This window comes from Epinephelus lanceolatus, chromosome 18 (genome assembly GCF_041903045.1).
Source record: "Epinephelus lanceolatus isolate andai-2023 chromosome 18, ASM4190304v1, whole genome shotgun sequence".
Lineage (NCBI taxonomy): Eukaryota > Metazoa > Chordata > Actinopteri > Perciformes > Serranidae > Epinephelus > Epinephelus lanceolatus.
The window spans coordinates 22,598,331-22,623,495 of record NC_135751.1 but is presented as its reverse complement, the minus strand read 5'-3'; the positions used below and the strand labels follow the sequence as shown (position 1 = coordinate 22,623,495).

The following is a 25,165-nucleotide window of genomic DNA, read 5'->3' as shown; positions in this document are numbered from 1 at the left end:
CTATTTAGCCTACTGTTTATCTTATTCAGAGACAGTAGAAAGGGACAAGCCAATTCCAAATTAAAAGAAGTCAAACAAAGGTGATAGTTCAGGCTACTGTCATAATCTGATCAATGATTTGATTCTGGGTTTGAAAATAGGACTAATGATAATAAAATAGTGCAGTGAATCTTTTTTATTATTATTATTATTATTATTAAATGATAATAAGCTGTAGTTTTAAAATAGTTTTGATACTGAAACTGTCTCAGACAATGAAACTGATGAACAATCATTACATCCGACAGCATTTCCTCCTCCGCTGTGAAAAGCTCTCCTCAGTCAGAGATTTTCATTTTGGAGAAATAACCAAGGAAATTGCAAACGTCCTGACGTTAACCGCGCAGCAGAAACTGGCAGTTCTCCTGGGTGAAGGCACACCACCTCCTTTGGCAACTAAGTGTGTATCTGCCTAACAACTAATATGTATTAATCTTAAAAAAGAAATAAAATAAAAGATAAAAAAAAGAGCAGTGTACTACATATATTGTAATGTACAGTGATCAAAAATGGACTGCAGGGGTATAATATAGAGCCTGTTTGTGGCACCTGTGTATTGAATATGTATATATAATGTATTCACCGTATGTGACGTATAAAATAGGATTACTTTTTATTTTCACTTGTATTTATTTATTTTGTTTCATTTATTATTTAGTTTTTATTTTTTTATTTCTTATCTATTTTTTTTACTATTTATTATTATTTAACATATCTTTGTTCATGCCAATAAAGATATTTGAAATGAAAATTGAATTGATTGGCAGACAATCTGCATCAACTACAGTGTAGCTGCTTAATATTCCCAAATTGTATTTATAGTGCACATCAGCTGACACTTTGTAAACCTAAACCTGAAGAACTAAAACATAAAAAGGAGGGGGAAAAAAGACAATAAAAATATATTTTTTTTTGTGACTTTTGTGTATTTTTCTTTACATTAATGATACAAGAACATTTTTAAACTTGCATCTCTATTTTTTCTTTTTTTTTAATTTACACATTTGGTATTAAAATATTGAAGGCAGGAAAAAACAACTAATAAAAAGCCTCCATACATTTAATAAATGTTCTCTTGTACCATAGTACATAGGGAGCAATGACTTTATAATGTATATTATATTCTCGACATATTGTTAATGGTACATTCATACATATGCAACATTATAATATAGTTTTCTGATGAATATAGTGGAGAGAAAAAGTTTAAAGTTGTATTAAATGGAAATGCTACAGTCAAGTATGAGAGCTCAAAATTGTACTTAGGTACAGTACTTGTACTTTTCAGACGTCACCTTCATGTATCAGGAATTGTGACATTTTTATAATTTTTTACTATGATTCAGGCATAAAATTATTTTACAGTTATTAAAAAACTGAAATAAATAGATCACCAAGTAAGGCAATCATTACTTGCAGACCTACAATGAGTTGTGTGCATCATATAGCTCATTCAGCATGTACAATCAGACATGTGGCACAGTGTGACGTTCATAAACAAACAGCCTCATCAAAAACTCACCATTGCAAGTCAGGCATATTGGTATAAATTGCAGCCAGTGATGCTGAGAGAGGTTTCTGTGGGAGAGTGTTTGAGTCTGAGACAGAGACACTGAGAGTCAATAAACCCCAGGAAGTGAGAGCGTGTGTCTCATACACGTGTCTTGTGTGCATGTGTATCAATGGAATAGATTACAGAGAGAAGCACTGGCGAACCATCAGATGAATGGACCAGGTGTTTGTGTGTGTGTGAGAGAGGTGTGGGGATTACCACTGAGACATAATGCAACTCAATCTGAGAGACTGCTGATGAAAGGAGAATGCTGCCCCTGTCCGTGCTCGTGTGTTCTCTGGGCTGCAGACGTTGCATAATATTGCAGGTGGTGGGGAGATACTGAGGACGTAATGTGAGGAAATCCCACAGGAAACACGCAGATGAGTCCTGATGGACGTCCCGGCACACATCTTCATTGTTATTCTAATAACACATCTGTATTTGTTTCCCAGTGTCATGTGTCTGCTCAGGTCAGTCTCAGCAGCAGGGACATCCCCCAAACTGCCTGTCAGCCAATCCCCTAATGCATGTGCTGCTCCATATTTACGTATGAACCTCTGTGTGCGTGTGTACAAGTGATGAAGGGCCTGCAGTTTATTGGTTAGCAGCCTTATAATCTTCTCAGAGTCAGAGGTGTATAAGAGGGATTCATTAAGCACAACTCATCATGTAACAGCAGCCCGGACCACCATGACACTACCGACAGAGATAACACAGCAACACAAGAGGTGAGTATCAGCAATGACTCAGATCATTTAGATGGACATATTGTCCATTTATTACATGCAATATTCATATAAATAACAATTTCCTCGTGCTGTATTTTGCAATTTTCCTATAATAATGTACAAAAAAGTACATTTGTGTTATTTATTTCAAGTTTAGATATCAGTTTACAGGATTAAAAAATCACTCACAGGTTAAAGTGTTGGAAAATGGGACACCTAAATGTGCCCAAGAAGAGACATAGACTCAGTGGCCACTTTATTAGGTACACCTGTCCAGTCTAATGCAACTGTTGTGCCATAAAATCTACTTTTATGGTGTCTATAAGGTTTTTTTTGACACTGTCATAGCTTGTGTGGTGTTACTGGACTACATTTGGAGGCGGTCAGAATATTAGGAACGCCTCTCAGTGAAATGTAGTCCAATGCAACACCTCCTGTAATTATCCTTATAAGAGACATATCATTGGATCACGTCTCTGACAGTGTCAACCAAACTGGGCGTTATCTTTTGTACTGAGTTGTGTGACATTGTCCAGGTGTACCTAACAAAATGGCCAATGATGCTGCAGTTTTGTGAACTCCTGTCACCGGCAGACAGTCCGATGAGTAATTAATAAGCTATTCTCAGGTTGGGACCACGAGCACATTCAGCATGTCCTCACAGTAATCTGATTATGACGGTGCTGCGTAGCTTAAAGGCATCATGGATGGTTTATTAGTAACGTGAGTGAGGGATTACAGGAGCTGTCTGTAATCAAGTCTGCATTCCTTAAGTAATTAAGATGTATTTGAGGTGTTCTTGAGGGGTGTTTGTGTGTGTTTCTAATGCCAGTTTAGTCCTACATCCTAATGCACTTTTCCCCAATTTTATCATTAGACTTGCTTTTGCCACCATCATCACCACCGTCGCTAAAGACAAGGCTTTTTTCTGAATCACTTGCACACAGCTTTGAATTGTTTCGACTTTGGCTTTGTCCCTCAAAATATTATGACTTCATTACACGAGCAGGTAATCCGGACACTGCAAAAATATAGGAAACTAGAAAGGGAATATTAAGAAGCCTTTATTGTAGTGGCTGAATCTTAAAAAGAGCCAACATGTTGCTTTGATATTGACACGACAGATAGAAAATAATGAAAATAAAAAAAACAGAGGCACTTAATTCAGCGGTTATGTCATTATCCGGGTCATGTGATGGCCTCCTGTTGTTTCCTGCGACTATACAGGTGGGGCCATATGTGTTGTGTGTTTTTTCAAGCCCTGACGAAGACTTGCAGTGGTCAAAACTACAATGATTTACTCACTATGATAAAGGCCTTTTAATATTAATTTTCTCATTTTCTATATTTTTTGGAGGGCCTGGATTGCCTTCCTGTCGATTCTGTTGTTTGCCGTTCTCTACAAGCACCCAACACAAGCTTTTGATCTACATTTGATTATACGTAGCAACCAATCATTGCTATCTTTTTCAAAGATAATGACAATGTGCAGAAAGTTTTGAACATGAGCAGAAATCGTGCTGAAACCTCCAAAGCCCCGTTTCATATGTTGATATGAAAGGTGCACCCCTGTTACAAGTAGGCCACAATGGCTGAAACTAACTTCTCTGCAACCTGCGTTAAAGAAACTGGCAGAGAATCACCAAATGTGCAGGGCTCACACTAACTTTCAAAGCAATTTAGCTTGTTTCCATCAAAAGTTAAAGGAACAGTGTGTAAGATTCAGGGGGATTTAGTGGCATCTAGCTGTGAGGATTGCAGACTGACTATGGTGACCAGTGCAAAAATGTGAGCAAACGAATGGCCTCATCTAGAGCCAGTGGTATGGTTTGTCCATTCTGGGCTACTGTAGAAACACAGCAGTGCAAGATGCTGATCTCCTTGGACTAGGACCTGCTTCCTACGTAGATATAAACGGCTCATCCTGAAGTAATAAGAACACAACGATTCTTATTTTCAGGTGATTATTCACTAAAGAAAACATACTTATTGTGTTATATTATATTCCAACCCGGTCTCACGCCAAAGTCGTCGAAATCTGGTGCTTAGGCAGGACAAGAACAAAAGTCCAAGTAGGGTTGGTTGGAGGTGTGGTGGATGGGTCCAACGAACACTGACTTTCACCCAAGACAGCGGTGTTCACGTCCTGTAAGATTCTAAAGCCAAACCCTGTTCTTTTTTCCTAAACCTAACCACGTGTGTTAGTTGTTGGAGGAAAAAAAAATCCACTTTGCATTGTTGTACTGATGTAGTGGATATATTCTGAAAGGGACTGTATGTAAACAGTAAATTTCCTGTGAAAACTGAAGTTTTTTTTGAAAGAAGACAATGCATGTAACAGGCAGAACTTGATACAGCATCCCAGAACGTCAGCGAGTACCTTTCACATCGTATCTGGACATGGAAAGTCCACGATCAAACGTCCATATGTGATGAAATCAGAGTGAGAATGTGGTGTATATTCCATTCCTGCCAATATATCCCCCTAAATCCTACACACAAGACTTTTCAGATAGGAAGGCCTATAACATAGGATAGCCTACATATCCTTCTGCCTTTCCTCCAGTTGCCTCAGGTTTTTCCTTGCTGCTCTTGTTTTCTGTTAAAACAGCTATTAAGAATGCTTTTTATGTGGCACCGGCGCCAGATTACTGCTATTTAATTGGCTGCTGTTTGTGCTTAAAAGCAAGAACTTATTAAAGTTTGACTGTCTAGTTTGACTGTCTCTCTGAGAAACAAATGATAATGATATTCCACTTGTCACATAATAAAAAGGGGCCCAAAAAAGGTTGAGAACCACTGGTTTAGTGCGATAGCAAAATACAGATGTTTGTCTTGTATGCAATGTATGCAAATGTAGCCACAATAAACTACATTTCTTAATATTTTTCATGCATTACATTACATGTATTTAATGACAATTTGACTGTCTCGTTATAGTTCAAGCAACAAAAGCGTGAATTTGGATGTGGCCAAACCTGAAGCAAAGACTGGCAACAAAGCTCCCATCAGAGCCTCCGGCCCTGGAGCCAGCGCACCCAAGTTCAAACAGAGGAGCACCCGCCAGTTCAAGAGCAAGCCTCCCAAGAGGGGCGTCATCGGGTAGGCCTACATTTTCATGATCTAGAAAATTTGTATCTTAAACATTGCCCCACAATAAATACTTGTGATTATAATTTTTTTTATCTTCCTAAGCTTTGGAGAGGAGATCCCAGGAATGGAGGGGCTTGGCACTGGTAAGCCGGAGTGCCACAGTTAGGCTACTGCAATGTGAAAAAGCACACACAAACAACTCAACTTTTCCTTTTTCTTACTCGCTGTTTCGTTCTTTCTTTTTCAGATATCACTGTAATCTGCCCATGGGAAGCGTACAGCCATCTAGAGCTACATGAACTGGCTCAGTATGGTATAATCTGAGTCCCTTTGATGAGAAATTATATTTATACCTACCAAAGGGAACTGATGAGACAGATTCAACAACTGGAACTGCATCATCAATATTGGCTCTTCTACTGTATAATGGTAAACCATGTAGTCAGAACTAACATGTAAAAATATGTCTGCATTTCTATTTTTTTCCTAAGTTGTTTTATATATCAAATGTATTTTCATAAGAATTTCAAGCTGTCATTTTAATGTCCGTCACCTGAATGTGTCTGAGCTGTAGGTTAATATGAACGCGGCCACTGGCTTCAATTGTCAGCATCATGTTTAATTAAACTCAGAATAAAGCTTGTTTTTTTTTTAACAATACTCGTTTTTCTTTCTTTTCCTCTCTGCCAAACTTAGCCGGCTATTAAACCATGCTTCTGTGTTAAAAGCGTTTCATTATTCCCATTATGATGTTTGTCCCTTAAAAAAAAAGTATGTTAAGTTAAAGCTACTCTTACCTTTCTTGCATTTCACACAGCACCCCTCCTCCTGCAACTCCACCTCCCTCCAAAGGCCTACTCCCCCCTCCTCCATTACGTCCTCATTACGTCTATGATAGACGTAGGCGTTGGCAAGGTAACGTTAAATACACGAAAGAGGAGAGCGAGTGTAACGTTCACAATAAAGACACTCAAACGCAACCCCAGAGTTTTAAAACTCAACCAGAGTCAGTGATGACTGATGAGTTTTAGAATAAGGTCACAGTGCTAACGTTAGATAGTAGCGTTAACGTTACTAGTAAGTGGAAACACACAAGGAAGATAACGTTAATGTTTCAGAGGCTACGCTACAGTAGGCTAACGTTAGCCATTAGCAACTGGATGCTGTGTTATATTAGAAGTAGTCTCTATATACAGACTCTACATTCAGTGAATGTAGAGTCTGTAGGCAAACCCTGGAGATCTTGCCTCCGGAAGAAGAGTGGAAGAGCCCTGTTTTCCGGTTGTAGGCTATTTGTAGTCCGCGTGATACTGACCAATCATGTTTGAGCCGGCTGCAGTTGTTGCCAGGTTAAACGGCCCGTGTGGTGAACTAACGAGGCGGAACATAATTGGCATCACTGCAAACTCTGAATCCATTGCAATGGTTCAGCATATTTACTTATATATAAACGGAAGTCGGAAACGGAAATTCGCCTCCTCCGCCCAAATCAAACCGGAATGGCAAAAAATCGGGGGTCTGCCCCCAGAGGCTGTATCGCCGTCTGCCAGAAGTCAGACGCCGAATACAGCCGATGGGTTCCGAGAATGTATTAGAAGTAAACTTAACTTAACGTTACCTGTCCTGCACAGTCAAACGGGGGATGTTACGCAAGCGGTTACGTCAGTTGGAGGCCTCCACATGGGGAAGACAGACAGGACGCTTGACCGAATGCAGTGATTGGTCGAAGTTTTCTTAGAACCATATGAGAATGGTACAATTCTGAGTTTTTATCTCTGGTGGAATTCACTTACATTTTAGTGTGCCATCAGCTTATTAATAGCAATTTAACCTAAACAAAGGAAAGCATAAAAGCCCTGATAAAAGTTGAGGCCAGCTCAACTTTTAGTTATAGTGCTTCACGCCTGTCCACAACATGAAATGTCAGGCATCAGTTTGTAGCTACGTGTCACCAACTTCCATTGAAAATGACTTGTGATATGTAAAATATAGATTTTTGCCAGCCAAATAATGCACTTCAGTCCGTCACCATGACGTTTTACACTGAAATATGCTTCATTAGAGTAAGTAGTTATTTTTTATTTACACTGGCAGGACAGACACAGTCATCTGAGTATTTTTGTTCTTATGGTCTCGGGGGTAGCATAGAAATAAAATGATGCATTTTATTTCTATGAGGGGGGCACAGTTTGTTTACTTCAAGTCACAAACAAGGTAGATATCCAACAGCAGTTAATACATTAAGTGTCAGCACACAATTCATCACCCCATGTTACATGTTAACTCTATGCCACTGGATGCTTTCTAATAGCCGTGTAGAGATAAACAGAGTCAGAATCTGGACCCCCAGTACAATGATTATAACTGTCCCGATCAGACCTTCGTGCTGCTCGACCCAGCGTGAGATTCCCCCCAGACAACCGCCCAGGAAGATCACACTTTGTGCGCTAAACTCATCCAGCTGCTGGGCTCCTACACCACACTGAGAGTTCCACACTGTGCCGTTCTCCAAAGGGTCCACACAGCATGTCGCAGGGACGCCACAGGCCAGAACTCCTGGAGCTGAGCAGTTGTAATATCTGCATAAAGGAGAAAAATATCTGATATCACCCTTTCAAGGCATTCCTACGTGAAGTTGTGATGTGCTTCTTTAGTTAGTCACCCTCTACTCACATGTTGAGCTCCCAGTCGCGGTAGTTATCTGCCCCACAGCACTGCAGGTTTGACTGGATCTCATCCGTGATGAACCTCAGATCCAGATCGTCCTGGTACCGCACCATGGCAGCTAACATCCCTGACCGCATGTAGTTTCCAATCTGATCTTGTAGACTGTAGGCCATAATAGCGGCCAGCACCTGGGCGGTGATGAGCACCAGCACAGCGGCAGAAAACAGCTTCAGTAAAGAGCAGTTCTCTCTTAAGGCGCCCACGCAGCCTGACAGGCAGAGCACAGTCAGCACAAAGCCTGAAGTCACAAGTACCAGCATTGGGTCAGTCCCGATATTGCCGATCTTCTCCTGAGCAAACGACTCTTTGCTGATGAGGCCCCACATCCCCACACCAAGGACCACCAGGCCCAGAACTGTGAACACCAGATTGCATAGGACCAGGAAGTATTTTAGGAAATAGTCCGTCCAAGAAGATCTGTAGTGGGGTGGAAAGCTGGTGAACACAGAGCTGTTGTCCAGTCCATTGTTTGGCCCTGCTTGTTGAAAATCAGCGGTGACATTGCCAAGCTCCTCAGCATCCTCTTTAGCAGAACTCGCCTTTGGACACACAGGAATAAAACAAAATACCAAAGTTTTTGAGGAGTAACACCACCTTAAACTTTTAACTAAACAGAGAGGTACTCAGTACTCAGAAAGGACCTAAAACAGAAGTTCAAAAGTGACCTCTTACCTTCGGTATGAGTGGACTGAACTCGTTCTGAGTGGTATCCCTCCTCGACCACAGCAGAGGAATCCTTTTTAGCATCAAATATCGCCTCATGTTGGAGACGTTTCTCTCTGTGCTTTTAGCTGGTCAGAAACACACAAGCTAAAGTGGGACATGGAGGGAGCATTCGCTACAGTACGAACAGAGGAGCATGTGAGCTGAAGTGGAGAAACCATGCAGTGTTTAGCCTCGGGCTGCTGCGAGCCGTGGGATTTCTTCATCATGTGAGAGTCACAGTGAGGGGATTAGACGGTTATCAAAGCATGTGTGAGAGTCTCACACACACACACGAGTGGGACTCTGACTAACACAAGAGACTTTTGATTTTGGTTCACTCACGTAAACTGCTAAGATGTCATGGTGTTATGTAATAATTTGATAGTTATTAAAAAATAAAGTGGATTGTTAAAAGAAAGTGCAAGGCTAAACTCAAAAACGTATACAGTGGCTGGGCTCCTACACCACACTGTTTTACCCTGCTGACTGTTACTTAAAGCAAGCAATGAAAAAAAATCAAATATCTGCAGATCTGGTTCTTCAAAAAACATCTTTAATTTAAAGAAAAAGACATTTTCACATTAAAACGATTCTTTGTTCTTCATCTTCCTAGTGGCCAGATCTCCTTGCACATCTCCCAGCTTGGATGACGCAGGCAGATTTTTGTTTGCTCTAGGTCTGTTGCTTGGACTACAGGTTGTAGCTCCTAAATTTTGTATGCCTGCTACCATAGACAAGAAGACATGTAAGCGGATCATGAGAGTCCCAAACAGTAAAACTTCAGAAACATATTTTAGTGCACTGTTTGGCTGTAATACGAGAATCGGTGAATAGAAAGTGGACGCCATACTGTTTCCTGTATTATGTAAACGGAGACTGACAAAAACTCAGATCAAACAGTAAAAATAAGCACTGCTGATAAAAATATAAATCAAGATTCAGTTACTGTGTTGCCTATTTCTTACATAAAATGTTTTCAGAAACATATTTTAGCTTATTGTTTAACTGTAATTCAAGATTGTGTGTTACCGGCCGGTGGCCATATTGTTTCCTGTGTCAAAACTAGGCCACCAGGAAATGCACTGGGCTTTGAAGCCAATTTATTGTAGTGGCCAAACAGTGGAAATACAACTGCCGGGTTCATCACACAAGACTTTCCCATAGACTTAAGGCATTTGCACACTGAGTCTTTTTTTTTTTTTTGTCTGAAATTGTCGCATGTCTAAAAATAAATACGACCTCACTGAGTCCGAAACTTTCGTCAATAATTAAAATTTTTGGAACAGGGTCAATATTCTGTGTTTTTTGCATCTGTCAGAGGCCTTTAGAGACGTTTGACTAAGAATCAGTGAAGAAGATGTGGCAGCGGGACACAGCCAGGACAAGTCAGAGGAACGGGGCGCACAGAATCATTTCATAACTCAGATGGCTCACGTTCAACAGGTCAGAAAGTAACGTTCAGAGGGAGGACAGCTCCGACCCTTCATGCAACTTCAGTGAAGAGAGGCAAAGGAGGAAATGTGTCCTTACATTTTGTCACGTATTGCAAATTTTCACGACTAATGGAACAATTAAAGGCATCGGAGTGCAAGGCTTATGTGCGTAGCGATTTTTTTTGGATGACGGGTTAAAAAAAACGCATCCGAAAAAAACGGACTCAGTGTGCAACGGTTTTCTTATCAGAATTCGATCCATTTGGTCTGATAACATTTAAGAAGTCTAGACTAGCCGCGCGATTAAATCATCTTATTCCCATTCAAGTTAGCAGATCAGTAAACTGGAAATCGCCAGCTCGGCCGGCGGAAGTCTTGTATGCTTGCTCTATAGGTTCAATGATGCAGAGGCAGGGCTGCCCATGGACAGGGGCGACTAGCAGTTGGTGGTTCGATGCCTCTCTCAGGCAGCTACCAGTCTATGCTCCATATTTGGTCTGGACAGGGACTCGAGCAGGCAACCAACCCAAGTCCCTATGGATAGAGCTACTGCTGCTCCAGGCAGTTGACCTTTTTTGGCTTCATGCATCACTGATCAGCTTTCCTAGGAATAAACTGTGTCCTGTCCTCGAACACTATATCCAGTTCTCTTTGTACATCTATGGTCAAAACAGACAAGCTCTCATTACATCACCCACAAGCAGGAGCATTTATTGGTCCGGTGCTGCACAGTGCATTCTGATGGTTGTAGGTTTTCTACTTCTTAAGCAAAAACAAATGCCACAGTCCCTTTTTCTTTGTTTTCTCTGGTCATGTGGCACCAATGTCAAAAGTATTTCCACTTCATAGACAGCCAAGTTTTATGAAAAGACCATCGTTCCAGCAGTGAAATACTTCTCTCACAACACAGTGAGCAAATCTGCTCGGTCCATCCAACTCACAGCTGCAGCTCTATCATAAAGAGCACCTTTCTTTTATGGGAGTGAGAGAAGACGATCCAGGCTTGTTAAAGTTGCATAGTAGGTGCTGGCTCCTGCTTGGCTATCACTGTGTTTTGGCAGAAACAAAAATGACTATGCAACACTCTCGCACATAGTGTTATTTTCCTACTATGCTGTGTTTCCATACTATAGTATGTAGTCATGTGGGGCCATTACGCTCAACAAAATTATTCCTGTTAGCTCATTGTTGTATTTAGAAAGTATTCACCAGGAATGATCACGTTTGCTTTGAAGCTGGTATGAACAGCAGTTAGACTGGTCTCTGGCCTTATATAAACACTGACGGTCATGTGACAACCTCTGCATGTGACTCAGTATGAAACATGAGAATCCTCGTGGTGCACCTTCTGTTTGTCATCAGTCTTTGAGTATAAGAGCTGATGTATTTCACTTATACCGTCCTCTGATAAAGTCATTATGAAGCGATGTGCTGCTGTGTGTCAGTAAAAAGCAGCGTGTGAGCAACATGTGTGACAGTGAGTTAAAAAACAACGCAGGCAGAGGCCTGGTTATCTCACTCTCTGGCTCTGCAGGTCAGCTGCAGTCATTCTTTCCTCTGCCTGTGCTGGACTGAGCTGCACGGAGCTGGAAGGAAGTCCGCTGTCCGCTGCTGCAGACAAAGCCTGAAGCTGACTAGTGGTGGACTCCAGATGGGGCTGTAAGGCTTATGAGGCTGGACATTAGTGCTGCTGTAAATGTGTTTCCATATTTATGGGTATTAACGGAAAAACAAACTGTGAGTTGTCACACTGAGCTTCCAGAGGACTTTATTTTTATAGTTTGTCATGGTTTTCACACAAGTAGCTTTCAAGAGAGTGTGTGGTGGAGTGCCTGTAGGTGGATATACACATGTATTCAGTGTTTTACAAAGACACACAGATGGAAATCAATATATGTACATTTACTTGAGCCACTGGTACATTTTTATATGTCCATTTTATGCTGCTTATGCTTGTATTTCACTACATTTCATAAGCAAATATTACACGCCACTAAATTTATCTGGCAGCTGTAGTTTTACAATTTACTGTGGAGATTAAGGTTTTGTTTTTAAAACTATGATGCATTGTTCTAAACTACCCAACATATAAAACATTAAAACAATGAAAAAATTAAATACAAAAGAACAAAATAAAATAAAACAAAACAAAACAAAACCAAATAAAATAAAATAAAATAAAATAAAAAATAAAAATTGAAAATTGAAAATAGATAAATAAAATAAAATAAAATAAAAATACAATAAGACAATGATGGAGTGGGGTCAGAGGAGAATAATGTGTTCTTTTACTTTTGATTGTTTTGAATGCACAACTTGAACTTGTAGTGGAGTATTTGTACCTTCAGGTATCTATTCTCCACTACTCTGCTGCTACTGCGCATTTCCACTAACGTAAAGGAAAATAATAAGCTTGGGGAACAATGAATTATGATAATCAAAAGGTAAAATACATATCAGGGTGTCTGTAGGTCCTTGGAAGCATAAAAATGTCTTCAATTCAGTGTCAGAGGCATTGGGCCATGTTTTTTCAATGCAGCTTTTGTCATCCGATCACAAAAGTCATATTAAAAAGACAAATGTAACCCAACCTTAGACCTTAAAAGTCATAAGGTAGTCCTAAATTTGAATTTTTGAGGTCTTAATTGCGACAAATATATTATTTAATTTCATTTATCCGTCTTTTAATTTATTTCTGTCAAAAGGAGTCATGCTCTTCTGCATAAAAATTCTGAATCTTTAAACCTTCCAATGAACCTAATACTGTGTTCTTCCTAAATAAAACCTACCTCTGCAAGGGACTACATTTATACTACTTACCTATACTCACCTGCAATGCTTGAATAAAAAATAAATAAAAGTTTTGTCCAGAAATTATTGTTAAATGTGGTTAAAAATTATCTCAAAAAGGACTTTAAAAGCATTTAATTGAAGTGTCTGACACCTGCAGACACTCTGCATATATACATTTAGAAATAAAGTCAACATCTGGGTATGACTATTCCAGATTTATAAGCCAACCAATTTACTGTGACTGGTTACTGACAGAGTAGATTATCAACTGAGTGTCTGATTTCTTTAACAAATCTCACGAATCCTGCTGTTTCCTTGTTGTTTATAAATCAAGATGGAATAGAAAGAGCACTTAGTTCCCACTCTCTGAATGGAATCCAACTGGTTCTGTAATATTGTCAGCACTGAAGATGTATGGTACATATGATATCCATCCTTCAGCACACAGTGCAGTGTGTTGTGTCTGTGGATGTAAAGTTGGTGCAGATGGCAGGGATCATTGCCAAGTCAGATTCCTTTCCAGCTGTGATGGGCTCGCCTCGTGCCATATATCACTACTGTCTGCAGTCATCAGCACAGGATGCAGCAGCATTCACCGTCTTTCAAATGGAACAAGGAGCTCCTATCTGGAGTAGATCAGAGCTGGAATTTCTTGTGACAAAAGGTATTTCATTTCAGAGCTGTCAAGTAAAAGCATTCCTTTTGCCTGGTATTTAAAAAAAGTAGGAAAATATGCTTCGGTGATGGACATTTTTCTGCTGCGTTTGGGTCCAGCTGCATTTGCCAGCCCAAAGTTGTCCAGATTACAGATCTGTCCTCCATTGGCAGTCAGATTATTTCCACATAAATGATCTCGACCCATCAGGGGTGGGTTAATGTCACACTGAGAGAACTGATGGAGTAAATCAGACAGCAGCTTATCTGAGTTGGGGAGTTTAGTGCTGAGGAAATCCCCCGGGGGCTGTATATTTTTCTCATTACTGTACAACAGCTGTTTATTATTCATTCATTTTTTTATTTAAATGATTAAAAATAATCACAGTGTTTTCATCCTCTTACTTTCAGCTTCATCAAGTGCGTGTGTCTCCAGGTTTTGATCATCTCTGACAGCTAAAGGGACCATTGCCGGTTGCGTCTGACTGTCGTAGCCCAGATGTTGAGCAGATTGTATTACAGTAGGCGGTAAGAATGCTATGCCGGAGCCACGCTGCTACATCAAACACCTCTGGATTAGAGCCCATAGGGAGCGCAGTTGCCCTACACCACTCACAGCAGCTAAAAGACATGTTGGGGGATAGATGGAGCCGAGACAGGGGATTATCAGGACCTCCCATTCAGGGTCTGTGGGATATTTATCACTGCAGCAGATCCACAGTCTGCAAGACACATCAGAGACTGTAGTGGAAAGCATGTGTTACGGGGAGCTTTGCCTTGATAGTGCCATGTTATGTGTGCAGCTTTGTGCACGTGCATGCTTAAGGAACAGAGTGTGTCTTCACTGCATCACTGAAGTGGGTGGGAGCAGGTGGGGGAATGGCTCCGGGAAATGAGGGAGGCTGTTATAAGAGAGTGCTGCCCAGGTCATGTTTCCTCAGTGTGTCACTGTTGAGGGATCGTACCACAGAGTGTGTTTGGCCGCTGTGACCTGGAAAGACTCCTGACACTACTTCACAGACAGGTAGAGTAAAACTCAAAGAGCAATAAATTTAAGTGACAGTAGAATAAAGTGCAGTGCTCAGGATCTACATGCAAAACCTTTGTTTCCTATTTCTTTAAATTAAAAATGTAGATTAATAACTTGCAGATTCAGTTGTATTTATTGTAAGTAAAATTCTAACTTTGTTATCAAGTGTAAGAGGTTTTCTTTAAGTGAAAATGTTTTAAACAAGTTTTCCTGGCATCACTTACCTGTATCTTCCACTTTCCATATTCAGATGCTTTAATTAGCTAAAAGTAGAAATACCACTGTTGAAAAATACTCCATTACAAGTTAAAGTCTTGAATTAAAACATCAGTTAAGTAAAAGTATCAAAAGTAAAATTACTTATTGTGCTGAATGGTTACTTTCACAGTGTAATAGTGTTATAGATTATTCTAACAAGGGCATGTAGGAGCATTTTCATGTTAAAGTTTGTCAATGTGCAGCAAATTTTAGATACTTACTGAGTAGTGGAATAGTACTGTATCATATCATATAAGCCTATCGTGGGTTTGTTGTATGTAAAAAATATCTAATTATATCTAATTATTACACTACTTCTTCCCTGTGCACTTGTTTCTCAGCAGTGGTGCCCCTAGAAATTTTTCACAGGGGTGGCCAGATGGGGCCGCTGAAAATCTTGGGGTGGCACATCAAAACCAAAAGCCACTGTGCTGTTGAATATAGGCTAGTTCGAAATTATGGCAGTATGAGAGTTGAGAAATTGCTTGCAAATACACTTGGATTCCTTATGTCAAAGTTAAAATGACTAATCATCTGAAGTGTATGGGTTAGTAGTTCTTTAAAATTCAGTTTTAATGTGTTGTATTAACAGATGTATCTGTACATGTTAGGCGATTCTGTGTTGTACAAAGGCTGGTTGACCTTTTTCTTAACACACAAACATACAGCTTTAATTTGAAGGAGTCTGTCGATTGTAAGGAGCAAAACATTTACTGGGAATAACTCTTCTCAAGTTTAGGGGAGACTTGTGTGTACCCATTGAGCCCATTTTCATTCAGATGTCTTGAGATGAGAGTTGAAGGGACCCCTTTGAAAATGGTCATACCAGTTGCTCCCTTGCCAAATTTTAGCCTAAATTTGGAGCATTATTTAGCCGCCTTCTCCACAGGGTGATGCGTTTGCCTCCAGTTGATGCCTTAGATTGTCTAGTTTCCCGAGACACCACTACCACCACTAGCTGAAAAAATGTGTCTAACAGCCTCTTAAAGACAGTAATGTCTGTCTCCGATTATTTTCACCGAGTTGGGGAAGCAATTGTGTCACTGGGGCCACGGCCCCCTTCGCCCTCCCCTTAGGAGAGCCACTGTTTCTCAGCAGCACCCACATCTAGCTATAATTTCTGTTTTTCTCAGGTGAGGAAGATGATGATGAAGGGGATTCTGGTCCTTTTCTGCATGATCTTAACATGCAGAGCTCAGAAGTGGAAAGAGGAAACCTCACGTTGGGTCCCTAAAGGTCAGGGACGCTGCGTCATCACTCTCAATTTTCCACAATCTGTAAATGATTAGAAAAAGGTTTCATTTTTTAAAGCACTTGAATCCAGTTCTCATTTCTACAGTTCAGGGTAAATACTTGGCTTTACTTCTACTGTAAACGTCTGTCCTCAGCAGAACACAGCAATGGCAAGACTTGCTCCAACCTGACGCAGGTGCTGGACAACTGGAAATTTGCTATTCTAACTCAAGTGAAAGACCTGCTGATCAATGATCACGCCTCTGTCCTGCCTGAATACAACAGGTGGGTCACAGTAGCTTCTGACTGTAAGTTGCAGTCATGTTAAATGCAAAAGCAGGAACAAGAAGAGAAAACAGTCCAAATGTTGGGAAAGAGCGAGAATAACAACACTCAGTTACGTCAGTGAGCATTTTATTGTTCCTCGCAGTGGTACGAAATTAGGCATTATGTAACTTGCTTTGCTCTGCACATGACCACTGACCTGTCAGAGCCAGTAATTCGATCCACGATCACTCTGGTCAACACAAGGCCGACTCTGCTTTGTAAATGACCTCACTGTGGGGACTGTGCCAACAAAAGACGGGAAATGTTTCAGCCTCATGTTCTGATGAATTGAGTGTATGTGGCAGATGTTACTTCAAGTCAGTGACCCTTTGCTTTAGAGATCAGGTTGTGGACCATACCAACACCCAGTTTAATGTGAACATTCCTGACTAACTGTTTCAGGTGCACTGCAGGCTCGCTGCAGGTGTCCTTTCTCTAAGTTGTGCCAAGAATATTTAAACTTTCATCTTTTTTTTTTTAAGCGACTTCCGCTCTTTTTGTCTGTTACCCTGATGTTTCCTGCAGATGATGGGGCTGTTCCTGCTTAGCAGCATATCGTGACTTTCATGTTCATGTTGCCAATTTGACTGAGGTCTCGTCTTGGTTATGTTTTGCCAGTAAACATTGTTCCCATTTCATGTGAGCTTATGGAACATTTCAGAGCCAAAGCTCTTTGACTGGTCATTGGAATACTGAACTAATTTTCTCATTTGTTCTTTCCCAAATGTCTCTGCATGTGTCAAGGATCCAACCTCTGTCAGATGCCCTGGGTGACCTCTACAGGGAGTTTAACATGCTGAAGGATGAGCTGGGGAAGCTCACCTCAAAGTTTGACGGTTTGGAGGGTTTTGTGGATGACCTCAAGGACGGCAGATTCGCTCTGCCTCAGCGGCCCGTACAGAGGGTTCCCACCAGTGTTGGTCTGAGGTCTCCACTGCAAGCACAGATGAGGGCTCATGACAGGGGGATTATCAAGGGGCCAACACTGCTCAGAGCGAGGAGGAGAGGGCCACAGAGACCTTAGACCTGTCGACGCTGATGTATCTAAAAAGAGTTAATATGTATATATATTTTTAAGGAGAAGATGATTAGTTTATATGAATTTATTGATGAGTGTGACATGAGAATAAGTCACGTGACTAAGAATAAATATATAAAGAGCAATGCATGGTGTAGAAAAGATGTTTTTTCAATCTCTCTAAAGTATTTATCTTTGCCTTTCTGTACAAAGTCACTTTTAACCACAAGGTGGCAGCATTTATCAAATTATCTCAGTTGCATCCTGCTGCTCTGTGTATCAATAGCTGGACATAATGACTGAAAAGGTAGTCTAAGTGTAATATAACACTGTTAAAGGATGCTTTTTCACATTAATTAACATTGTAAGACTATTGTATTTGTGATTATTAAAATCAGATTAATTTGACTCATACAAAAGTAAACCATCTCAGTTATCATATATGACCCACTGGAAGTGTGTGGCGGTGTATTTTTCTCCTCCTTACTTTCTGTGTGTGGGACATTTATGTGCATGTATCCTCACAGTGCCCAGGTTAGGTTGGGGGTTAATTTAAAGGCAGCGCCCAAACGTTAGACATAGACTGTATATTAAGATGGACAATGCATCTTGAAGCCCAGTTGCTGCCATCTTGGGCTGGTGATGTCATTTGGAGCTAGACTCTGTGCAATAGTAATCCCGTTGGTATCAAGTTCCGGCCCATACACCCGTCTGAGTAATCACGAGCAGCGACACTGATAGCGAGCATACTGATTGGCACACACAGCTGTCAATCATGACCTCAGTCTCCCCCCACCCCTTTTTTAAACATCAAATTACTGGTTATAACCAAACTTCTCAGAAAAATGAGAACTTGAACTAAACCAATGTGATAACAGCTACCTATGATGGCAGAAAGACAGCTCCGGCAGCGACCAAGATGTTTCGGCTTCACATTTGGAAAGCTGTAATGTCGTCCATCTTTATTATACAGTCAATAGAGTGCTCCAGGATGAGGAAGTCAAAAAGCCAGTGTGATTTTTCCATTTCATTTCAGATTACTGCAGAAAATAAGCTCTGTGGTGAGCAAATATAACACTCCTACTGCAAAACTTGCAGTGGGTCTGCAGATTTGACAGCTAGTAATGTAAAGGCAAAAGACAACACAATGCTTAAAAGGGTTAAAACACAATTTTATTATTTACACATATGTTAAAATCAGAGTTAAACTAATGCTAGAGAGGGGGAATGGTCAGTTCTTAGGTTCCAAAGAGGCTGAAGAATGTCAGTTTTGTCAGTTAGTTGCTTCTGTAGTTGTCCTTTGTTGTCACACGTGACCGTTACTTGATGGCTGACTTCGGCCTTTCTGGAGGTGCGACTCTGCCTTAAGGCTGCGGCATGTCGGGGAGACCTTGGCCTGCAGATTAGAAGCACACAGAGAATCAGAGAGAGACAGATTGACATGTGGACAGGAAGCTGGGGAACAAACCAGCCTGTGACTGACAAAAGTTTTTAAACACATTTTTATATTTATTTTGACATATGCCTATTATTTTTTCCCGTCTCTAATATCCCTATCATCCTACCTTTTATAGTAGAATTTCAAAATGAACTACAGCATAAGAGAGATTGAAAGAGGGCAAAAAGAAACTCATCTGTTAATCATGTCCTGAACTACTTTTTGGGAGGGGATTCACATTACAATATATCTAAGAACACTCAGATGTATAGGAAGAAACTAACCATCAGTTAACACCTATCTTCCTTCCCAGGATGCACCTGCAGGCCTCCTCTCCTTATTTATAGCTCCATGTAAATGAAGAGGTCAAGTGTCAGCTCTCTGTAAAATCAGAGGGAACTGTCTCTGACTGCAAACACACTGATAGTTTAGTTTTCAAAATGTTGTATATCAAAAAAAGTTTGCTTCTAATGTGCATAAATTACAATGATGTACATTTGTGCAGAGCCAAAGCTTTTATCGTGCAGTAGATGTCTGTCGTTGACTTATGGAAAAATGTAGCCAAAATTATTCCTTTATGCTTGGGAACCAAAGTAGTAAGAAATGCATATAAAAGGCAGGATGTCTTGATATCAGGACATTATTGTATTTTGTGAATCAGCATTTTCATCTACACTGACTATGATGACTAAATTAAAGACATTTCAGAGTAAGAAATGTGAGAAAGCATGCAGAGTGAAGCAAAGCTCCTCCTCCTGTCAGTCACTCTCAGTTTCAGTGTGGTATTAAATTGCTCCTCCAGCACCTCCTCTCCTCATCCTCCAAAGCCTCTGATCTGTCAGCAGTAAGCTGACTTTCCAAGTTACAAGACCATTCTCAGCACACACTGACAACATGCTGGGGACCCTCTGCACTCTCATCACTGCTCTAACATGTAAGGAGGCTGACTTACTGCAGCTTTGACCTCATGTTGGATTCATCAGTCTGTGTGTTTCTCTTGACTCCATGTCATCTTGTTGTTTCCAGGTGTGAGTGGTGTGACGGTGGTGACACAGAAGCCTCCTGTTGTGACGCTGAGGAAAGGAGAGACAGCCACCATGGACTGTAACCTGGGGACTGTGACTGGCAGTTCGGCTCGCTGGTATAAACAGATTCCAGGAGGAGCTCCTCAGTATGTGCTGAAGTTTCATCACGGCTGGAGCTCTGTAGAGTATGGCTCTGGTTTCTCCTCTCCAAAGTTCACATCTAATCATCAGTCAACAACAGATTATCGTTTGATCATCAACAATGTGGAGGAGGGAGACTCAGCAGTCTATTACTGTCACACATGGGACAGCTCTGCTAAAGAGGAGGTATCACAGTGATTTACACTGTGACAAAAACCTCCTCACTACATACTTCTGCTTTTTGAGTCTCTGACACTTCTGATCATAGAGCCATCAAACAACACTCTGTGGAATAACACGTTTCAGTCTTTTTTCTCCAACATTTAAATGATAACATTGGACTAATTCCCACACTAATCAGTGACAAAATGTATTTGTGAAAAAATGAAAATATTAATAAATAAGCAGTGCACCAGTAAATGCACACCACCCTCATCCATAATATCTGACATATTGATATACCGGTAATTCAGGCTTTAAATGTGACAATATATTGCCATATATAATCTTCAAGTTATAGACGGATGCAGACACTGGTTAGAATACACAAAATGAAGTAAATATTTTTAGATCAATCCCCTGGTAACCAGGTAGTGATGATTGTTACACTTCAAACTGCAGCAATTGTCAATCCTGTTTCATGAGACAGACCTTAAAGTCATCTGTTACACAGTTCTGAAAAAACAAAGCTGAGTTATGTTCAGCAAAAACAAAACCAAATGAAAACTTTACACTGACGATTTCCATATCATCTATATTCCAATAAATGAATCACAGGAGACATTATTGATATGGAGCATGTTCACTTGGTGACAGGACATTCAGAAAAGTGATGAAACTGAGATAAAAGATAAACAGTTATGTTTCCTCTCCATCCTGCTTATTACTGAACACTGTTCACTGCACATACTGTAATATACAACTGTAAGAAAACACAAACCTGGAAAACACTGAAGATATATTTAGTATGTACAAGTCAAACAGAAAAGCACTTTAATATCTAGCTCCTGTGAGAGTATTAACACTGATTCAAAGGACATCAGCAGGTCTCCAAAGACAACAGGAACAACAACAAAACAAAGTGGAACAAACTGAATTGTCAATAAGACGTGAAAACACATAAATCCTGTCATTTATTAATGAATGAAAAGAGAGTTGAGTGATGAAACTCCTCCTCCTCCACTTCTCCTCTCCTCAGTGTCTTTATAAGCTTCAGTCTCTCTTCTCCTCACACTCCAACCCTGCTCACCTGTCAGCTGGACAGTAAGGGACGTTTACACGACACACTGACAACATGCTGGGGACCCTCTGCACTCTCATCACTGCTCTAACATGTAAGATATTCTTCTCAGTCCTTTTATAGCCCATATTTTCACACACAAACCTTTGACTCATGTACTTTTCTCTGTATGTTGACAGATGTTGATGCAGTGATAGTGGTGACCCAGACGCCTGCTGTCCACACAGTTTCTACAGGACAACAAGTTGTTCTCAACTGCAACATTCAGAGATATGATAGCCAATATGTCAGCTGGTATAAACAGGTTCCTGGTGAAGCTCCTCAGTATGTTGTGAGTTTCTACCATTATAACAGCGCACTCAACTTTGGATCAGGATTCTCCTCAGACAGATTCAACTCTAAATCCTCATCAAACATAGATTACCAGTTCATCATAAAGCGGACAGAGACAGGAGACTCTGCTGTCTATTACTGTCAGACATGGGACAACTCTGCTAAGGAGCATGTATCACAGTGATTCACACTGTGACAAAAACCTCAGTGAGAGACTTACTGCAGATTTTATGAATTCTGATCAAAATCAAACAATTAAAATCAGACAGACATTAAATAAATCTCTTGTGAGAGGCAAGAGTGTGTTTAGTGTTTTTGAATATAATGAGACTGATGAAGTGAAGAGATGTTGACAGTGAAAGTTGGTCTCAACAGGATGTTTCAGTTCCACTCCCCTCATTAGTGAGAGTCAGGAGGTTTTTGTACAGCCATGTGTACAAACTGAATCACTGTGGTATTCGGACAAGGCACCAAGCTGATTGTGACAAGTAAGTACTTTTTAACTCATCATAAAACAGCACAGATTTTATGTTTCTCATTCAAATTAAGAGAAAATGGTCAATTCATAATCTGATGAATAAAAAGAAAGAAAGAAATATTCAACACATTGTTTGGTGAATAATAGATAAGTGTTTCTACATCTGTTTGATATCAGGCTGTGTGTCTGAAGGCAAACGATCACAATTTATAAGTATTTTCTACAAATATTCAGAAGGTTTTTTGATGGCAAAGGAGTTTTAAACATTTGGGCAACATTTACAAGATTATTTATTTTCATAACTTATGACAAGTTTTAACATTTCAAAACTCTGCATTAATTATTCTGTAAAGAGTATTTTATATTGTGACATTAATAGTAAAATATTGTTCTTGTGATATTTAGTTACTTATCCTCTAACATTCTGATATATTTTAAACTTCATGTGAAAGGATTGTGGCTGTTTGAAGTATTATTTTTATTAGGTGGTTAGATAGACACCACAAAGCAAAGTGACTTCTGATATACCTGAAACTGTCACAGTGATTTAAATTATTATATTAGAATTTTAATAACATTATGTAAAGTACAGAGGGTGAATTAATGACAGTTTCCACCATAACAATTAAAATTAACTCATGAAAAATGTTTCTAAATTTGTGATTGATGGATTGTTGATGTTTTCAAATAGAACACTGCTCATTTTTGATATCGTCAACACAAGCAATAAATGAATCTCCTGCTGTCATGCTTTGTGTTAATGATTTGACTCCTAGTTATCTGATGAATGTCCTTTGTGTATCTTCAGGCTCCAGCCTCCCTCCTCCTGTCCTGACAGTCTTCCCTCCGTCCAGTGCTGAGCTCCAGTCCAACAAAGCCTCTCTGGTCTGTCTGTCCAGTCAGTCTGTGCCTTTTGCAGATGTGAGCTGGTTGCTTGGTGGGAGTCCAGTGAGCAGTGGGATCTCTACCAGCACCGCTGTTCAGCAAGCAGACCAGACGTTCCAAATCAGCAGCTATCTGGCCGTCCAGACGTCAGACTGGAACATGGATAAGGTTTACACATGTAAAGTGTCTTTGGGCTCCCAGACTGCAGAGAAAAACATCAACAAGTCCCACTGTCCCACTGAAGAACAGTAGAGGAGCACAATGAGCATTTAACATCTGCTTCTTTACTCTTTGTGCTGTTTGCTCATTACAAGGTTTACATGGTAGAAAAGATGTGTCTGCATGCTTGTAATAAATGTTGTGACAGTTAGGTGGAGGTGTTGTATCAGTTTTGCAAATGCTGCGTTTTTCAACAATCATTCAATAAAATAAGACAAAAAAAAAACAGTTGAAAAAGTGTTTGTATTTATTTGTACTTGTGAAAACATCATTTAAAAGGATAACGTTCAGCAAATGTTGTCACCTTGACTAGATTGTATTTTTCTCCTGTTGTTCATGTCACTGATAATAATCCTGGACACAAAGACAACAGACAGACTTGCTTCTTTAATATTTATATTCAAAATCATAAAGCAACATTGTTATTAGGTGTTAATTTGCAATAAAAGCACAGCAGAAAGATGAATATGACTTTGTCTTGTTTTCGTTGCTCACAGTCGTTAAGACGTTAGAAAAATCAGATGACATGAACAAATGAAACTGAGTTTTCATCCTCCATCAGTGAAGCATCACCTCTCTACTCCTCCCTCTCTTCCTTCCCAGGATGCACCTGCAGGCCTCCTCTCCTTATTTATAGCTCCATGTAAATGAAGAGGTCAAGTGTCAGCTCTCTGTAAAATCAGAGGGAACTGTCTGTGACTGCAAAAACAATGAGAGTTTAGTTTTCAAAATGTTGTATATCAAAGAAAGTTTGCTTCTTATGTGCATAAATTGCAATGATGTACATTTGTGCAGAGCCAAAGCTTTTATCGTGCAGTAGATGTCTGTCATTGACTTATGGAAAAATGTAGCCAAAATTATTCCTTTATGCTTGGGAACCAAAGTAGTAAGAAATACGTATAAATGGCAGGATGTCTTGACGTCAGGACATTATTGTATTTTGTGAATCAGCATTTTCATCTACACTGACTATGATGACTAAATTAAAGACATTTCGTAACAAACAAATGTGAGAAAGCATGCAGAGTGAAGCAAAGCTCCTCCTGTCAGTCACTCTCAGTTTCAGTGTGGTATTAAATTGCTCCTCCAGCACCTCCTCTCCTCATCCTCCAAAGCCTCTGATCTGTCAGCAGTAAGCTGACTTTCCAAGTTACAAGGCCATTCTCAGCACACACTGACAACATGCTGGGGACCCTCTGCACTCTCATCACTGCTCTAACATGTAAGGAGGCTGACTTACTGCAGCTTTGACCTCATGTTGGATTCATCAGTCTGTGTGTTTCTCTTGACTCCATGTCATCTTGTTGTTTCCAGGTGTGAGTGGTGTGACGGTGGTGACACAGAAGCCTCCTGTTGTGACGCTGAGGAAAGGAGAGACAGCCACCATGGACTGTAACCTGGGGACTGGTATTGATACAGCAGTCTGGTATAAACAGATTCCAGGAGGAGTTCCTCAGTTTGTGCTGAGGTTTCATCACACCTATAGCTCTGTTAGATATGGCTCTGGTTTCTCCTCTCCAAAGTTCACATCTAATCATCAGTCAACATCAGATTATCGTTTCATCATCAACAATGTGGAGGAGGGAGACTCAGCAGTCTATTACTGCGAGACATGGGTCGGCTCTGTTAGTGAGTACGTATCACAGTGATTTACACTGTGACAAAAACCTTCTCACACATACTTCTGCTTTTTGAGTCTTCAGCAAACGTTGACTGAGTTGAAGCCACTATAAACAATGCTCTTTGATATAATAATTATAATAATCATAATAATAACTTTAATTTATGTAGGGCCTTTCAAGAAACCCAGGGT

At 40.2% G+C, this 25,165-nt stretch overlaps 4 protein-coding genes across 6 annotated transcripts; 3 read left to right on the top strand and 1 right to left on the bottom strand.

Moving 5' to 3' along the window:
- Positions 1-1,955: 1,955 nt before the first annotated feature.
- Positions 1,956-6,037, top strand: LOC117268819 (retinal rod rhodopsin-sensitive cGMP 3',5'-cyclic phosphodiesterase subunit gamma-like). Its single transcript, XM_033645517.2, has 4 exons — positions 1,956-2,322; positions 5,263-5,424; positions 5,518-5,558; positions 5,663-6,037. Exons 1-4 carry the CDS (start codon positions 2,285-2,287, stop codon positions 5,737-5,739), a joined length of 318 nt encoding a protein of 105 aa, XP_033501408.1. The 5' UTR covers positions 1,956-2,284; the 3' UTR covers positions 5,740-6,037.
- Positions 6,038-7,473: 1,436 nt separating this feature from the next.
- Positions 7,474-9,048, bottom strand: tspan10 (tetraspanin 10). The gene is made up of 3 exons (XM_033645648.2): positions 8,815-9,048; positions 8,089-8,681; positions 7,474-7,994 (listed from the first exon to the last, which is right to left on the bottom strand). Exons 1-3 carry the CDS (start codon positions 8,902-8,904, stop codon positions 7,688-7,690), a joined length of 990 nt encoding a protein of 329 aa, XP_033501539.1. The 5' UTR covers positions 8,905-9,048; the 3' UTR covers positions 7,474-7,687.
- A 5,533-nt stretch (positions 9,049-14,581) lies between these two features.
- Positions 14,582-17,739, top strand: LOC144458678 (uncharacterized). 2 transcript variants are annotated; one of them, XM_078161662.1, is made up of 4 exons: positions 14,582-14,751; positions 16,149-16,251; positions 16,404-16,533; positions 17,320-17,739. In XM_078161662.1, the coding sequence occupies exons 2-4, from the start codon at positions 16,158-16,160 to the stop codon at positions 17,597-17,599; spliced, it is 504 nt and encodes a 167-aa protein (XP_078017788.1). In that variant the 5' UTR covers positions 14,582-14,751; positions 16,149-16,157; the 3' UTR covers positions 17,600-17,739. The 2 variants fall into 2 exon arrangements, with proteins under 2 accessions (XP_078017788.1, XP_078017789.1); XM_078161663.1 differs by having other exon boundaries at positions 14,606-14,751; positions 16,407-16,533.
- Positions 17,740-19,822: 2,083 nt separating this feature from the next.
- On the top strand, positions 19,823-23,386 carry LOC117267929 (immunoglobulin lambda-1 light chain-like). 2 transcript variants are annotated; one of them, XM_078161509.1, is made up of 4 exons: positions 19,823-19,965; positions 20,058-20,387; positions 22,229-22,258; positions 23,057-23,386. In XM_078161509.1, exons 1-4 carry the CDS (start codon positions 19,926-19,928, stop codon positions 23,383-23,385), a joined length of 729 nt encoding a protein of 242 aa, XP_078017635.1. In that variant the 5' UTR covers positions 19,823-19,925; the 3' UTR covers position 23,386. The 2 variants fall into 2 exon arrangements, with proteins under 2 accessions (XP_078017635.1, XP_078017634.1); XM_078161508.1 differs by lacking the exons at positions 19,823-19,965; positions 20,058-20,387 and adding exons at positions 21,381-21,531; positions 21,617-21,946.
- Positions 23,387-25,165: the final 1,779 nt, after the last annotated feature.

Excerpts from the sequence above, each read along its gene's own strand:
- LOC117267929 (XM_078161509.1), top strand. The coding sequence starts at position 19,926 with ATGCTGGGGACCCTCTGCACTCTCATCACTGCTCTAACAT. Across the intron at positions 19,966-20,057 it reads TCTCATCACTGCTCTAACAT|GTGTGAGTGGTGTGACGGTG; the intron begins GTAAGGAGGCTG and ends TGTTGTTTCCAG. Across the intron at positions 22,259-23,056 it reads CACCAAGCTGATTGTGACAA|GCTCCAGCCTCCCTCCTCCT; the intron begins GTAAGTACTTTT and ends GTGTATCTTCAG.
- LOC144458678 (XM_078161662.1), top strand. The coding sequence starts at position 16,158 with ATGATGATGAAGGGGATTCTGGTCCTTTTCTGCATGATCTTAACATGC. Across the intron at positions 16,252-16,403 it reads CTCACGTTGGGTCCCTAAAG|CAGAACACAGCAATGGCAAG; the intron begins GTCAGGGACGCT and ends GTCTGTCCTCAG. Across the intron at positions 16,534-17,319 it reads GTCCTGCCTGAATACAACAG|GATCCAACCTCTGTCAGATG; the intron begins GTGGGTCACAGT and ends GCATGTGTCAAG.
- LOC117268819 (XM_033645517.2), top strand. The coding sequence starts at position 2,285 with ATGACACTACCGACAGAGATAACACAGCAACACAAGAG. Across the intron at positions 5,425-5,517 it reads CCCAAGAGGGGCGTCATCGG|CTTTGGAGAGGAGATCCCAG; the intron begins GTAGGCCTACAT and ends TATCTTCCTAAG. Across the intron at positions 5,559-5,662 it reads AATGGAGGGGCTTGGCACTG|ATATCACTGTAATCTGCCCA; the intron begins GTAAGCCGGAGT and ends TTTCTTTTTCAG.
- tspan10 (XM_033645648.2), bottom strand. The coding sequence starts at position 8,904 with ATGAGGCGATATTTGATGCTAAAAAGGATTCCTCTGCTGTGGTCGAGG. Across the intron at positions 8,682-8,814 it reads TCAGTCCACTCATACCGAAG|GCGAGTTCTGCTAAAGAGGA; the intron begins GTAAGAGGTCAC and ends GTGTGTCCAAAG. Across the intron at positions 7,995-8,088 it reads CGCGACTGGGAGCTCAACAT|ATATTACAACTGCTCAGCTC; the intron begins GTGAGTAGAGGG and ends TCCTTTATGCAG.